Source organism: Arachis ipaensis, chromosome B05 (genome assembly GCF_000816755.2).
Source record: "Arachis ipaensis cultivar K30076 chromosome B05, Araip1.1, whole genome shotgun sequence".
NCBI lineage: Eukaryota > Viridiplantae > Streptophyta > Magnoliopsida > Fabales > Fabaceae > Arachis > Arachis ipaensis.
Window position 1 is genome coordinate 147,794,955 of NC_029789.2, and position 3,364 is coordinate 147,798,318.

General features: G+C 31.7%; 1 protein-coding gene across 1 annotated transcript; it reads left to right on the plus strand.

Moving 5' to 3' along the window:
* Nucleotides 642-3,212, plus strand: LOC107642231 (DUF21 domain-containing protein At1g47330-like). Its single transcript, XM_016345524.2, has 11 exons — nt 642-781; nt 907-990; nt 1,097-1,210; nt 1,467-1,553; nt 1,636-1,775; nt 1,862-1,949; nt 2,028-2,101; nt 2,201-2,319; nt 2,414-2,670; nt 2,771-2,817; nt 2,914-3,212. The coding sequence occupies exons 1-11, from the start codon at nt 713-715 to the stop codon at nt 3,068-3,070; spliced, it is 1,236 nt and encodes a 411-aa protein (XP_016201010.1). The 5' UTR covers nt 642-712; the 3' UTR covers nt 3,071-3,212.

Consider the following 3,364-nt stretch of genomic DNA (forward strand, 5'->3'; position numbering starts at 1 on the left):
TAACACTTTCAAACATGTGGCTTTTAAACGCTATTTGACAACTATTTAAGATAGAAATATATACAAATATAAAAAAAAATGATACACCATTTTTGTTTTAAGAGACATTTACTTTATCCAAGTCTCTAAGGTAGCGTTTGTTTTGAGGTACTGTTTGTTCGCTCAGAGACTGGTACTAAAATTTCTGTCTCTGTCTCTAAAATTTCAGTATTTCAGTACCTCCAAAAAGTGAGGACACATGGGACTGAAATTTTTAGAGACAGAGACTGAAACTTTAATAATATTTTATACATAAAATACCTTCATTTGAATTAATTAATTCCAATTTTATTTTTTGTACAAATTAAATTAGAGTTTCATTCTTATTTTAATTTCTGTCTCCCACTTTGCACCAAACAGAATACTAAAATTTATTTCTGTCTCTGTCTCTTAGTCTCTCCGTCTTAGTTTTTCAGTCTCTGTCTCTCCACCAAACGCTACCTAATTTTTTATATACACATATACAATGTTAGTTGCTGGCTAATAATATAAAGTTTGTGAAAATATCTAACCAAATATTAATAATAAAAGAAAAAAAAATAGTAGAGGCTATAATTAAAGAAGAAATTTTGGAGAAGAAACAAACACTGAACTTGGAACCATTTGTCCCTCTATTTTGTTAAGTATTGAAAACTTCTTTTTTTTTTTTTTAATATTATTTGCAGCAAAGATTATGCCAATTATTAAGAATGAGCATTTACTTTTAAGCGCCCTCCTCATAGCTAAATCATTGGCATTGGAGGTATGTTCACATAAACTTTTCAGCTACTTTATACAACATTTGATTTTATCATTTATGTGAACAAGGCATGTTCCTCCATGTCCATTTTGGTATGATTAATCTAAATAAAATTTGTGTTATACAAGGGGGTTTCTGTTTCTATGGAGAAAATGTTCCCAGAGTGGCTTGCAGTAATCATATCAGCTACCCTTTTAGGTATCATTGCTGAGGTAAAATTTCTATACCTTTTATAGGAACATTTATACATAGATTCATAGTTATGTATATACATTTTTGTACTTTGTTTAATTTCTCATGTTACAAATTTGATCTTAGATTATCCCTCAAGCATTGTGCTCTAGATATGGTTTGAGTGTTGGGGCAACCATGACTCCCTTTGTGAAAGTACTTCTGTTGATTTTCTTCCCCATTGCATATCCAATTAGTAAGGTATACTCCTTTTATTGCTTAAATATTAAGTTACCATAGTTGACTCACTTAATAAATCATTGTATATCATTTTTCTTCTATTGGTAAATAATACTAAATTACATGGCATCAAAATTAGGATGAAAAGAAAAATGATTTCATTATATTAGCAGCATTTCGAAGATAATGAAAGTGTCACTTAATATATGACACTTGATTTGATACTCCTATATTTTGAAAACATGACATTTTAGATAAATTTAGCCCTGTTCTTTAGGTGTTGGATTGGCTTTTTGGCAAGGGGCATAGTGCACTTCTAGGAAGAGAAGAGCTCAAGGCTTTGGTTCATTTACATTCCAATGAGGTTAGTTTTTTTGTTTATTTATTGAGAAACTTTATCATACTTTTACTGCCACATGCTAAGGTTCATTTTCATTCATTATTAGGCAGGTAAAGGGGGAGAGTTGTCACTACATGAAGCTACAATAATTGCTGGAGCATTAGACTTAACTTTGAAGACTGCTAAAGATGCCATGACACCAATAAGTGAAACATTTTCTCTGGACATTAACTCCAAACTCAACATGTATGTCCTTCAATACATGTCTATCACTAATGCATAAAAGTGTTACTTTTACCTAAACTTAAATTTTGCTAATTCAATACTAATAGGCATACAATGGCCTTGATAATGAGCAAAGGTCACAGCCGTATACCAATTTATTCTGGAATACCAACAAATATTGTTGGTATTATCCTGGTAAGTAACCATATGAGTCATTTTGTTAATATGAAATATTAATATCTTTTGATGTTTGATTAAGCTTGTGCTTTTTAGGTCAAGAATTTAATCTTCTGTCGTCTGGAAGACGAAACGCCCATTAAACATATGACGATTAGGAGAGTTCCTAGGTATGGAGTTTATTGGTAAATCTGTCCATTTTTTTATAACTGCCAATTTGACAAAATTGGTACATTGAAAAATTAACATTGTTCCACAATGGCTAACAGAGTAGGTGAAAATTGGCCACTATATGAGATCTTGAATCAATTTCAAAAGGGTCAAAGCCATATGGCTGTTGTCATCAAGGGTGAAGTGAACATCAAAGATGCTGCAACTGATTCACATGGTATGATTCTATATGAATTAAGTCACATTCAGAAAATCATTAGGAGTTCAATGTTTTCATGACATTTTAGGCCATTTAACTATGGACTCTGCAGGACTTCGCGCCTTTGAAATGGTTGATTATACTAGTATGTCAACTGATGCATCAAATTTGACCTCACAAGAAACAGAATATTATAGTGCAACACTAAAGAATACCATGAAGCTAGAGGGTGACTCGGATGCATTGCGCGCAAGATCACGATGCGAAAGCGAAGCAAATGCATCATTTGAGAACGTGGAAGCTCTTAATGTTCATGAAGAAGTAATTGGGATAATAACATTGGAAGATGTTATGGAAGAGCTACTTCAGGTTAATTTAAGTAGTAATCATATACTATTAAGTTATGACATTGTTATATCCTCACAAATCTTTAGTACTAATAATGTTTTACTTGTTTAAAATTTTCAAGGATGATATACTGGATGAAACTGATCAATATGTTGATGTTCATCAAAAGTGAGAACAGTTTCATGCTCTAATAACTCCATAGCTACTCTAGCTTTAAAGTTTATACATATCTCATGCATTATGTTGCTCTATATTTTGTTTTAGTATCAAGATCAAACTGCAAAATCCAAGAAGAATGTCATCAGGGTCCTCCAGAAGATCCTCAAATTCTAATCAATGGTGGAGAAATTCAGACGCATCTCGAGTTTGCTTCTTAACTCCTACATATGTTTCACCCATTTCGGAAACTAACCAGAACTGAACAAGAGCCAAGTCTCTCCTCATGATTTGATTTTGATCCAAGGGGGAAGATGATAAATGTTGCTAAATCATCATAAGTTACAAAAGATTAATGTACTTTACATCATTTTTCTCTCATTCCTATTAGTACTATTAGTTTTATACATGTTCTAAGTCCTAACTTCATTAACAAACCAATACTCTTGAAAGGTTGAGTTTTTAGAAGACTCGTATCTTTTTTTCCTTTTTCGTGTAAGAGTCAAACGAATATAAACTTCTTTTCAAAAATAATTATATTTTTTTATTAATTATTAGT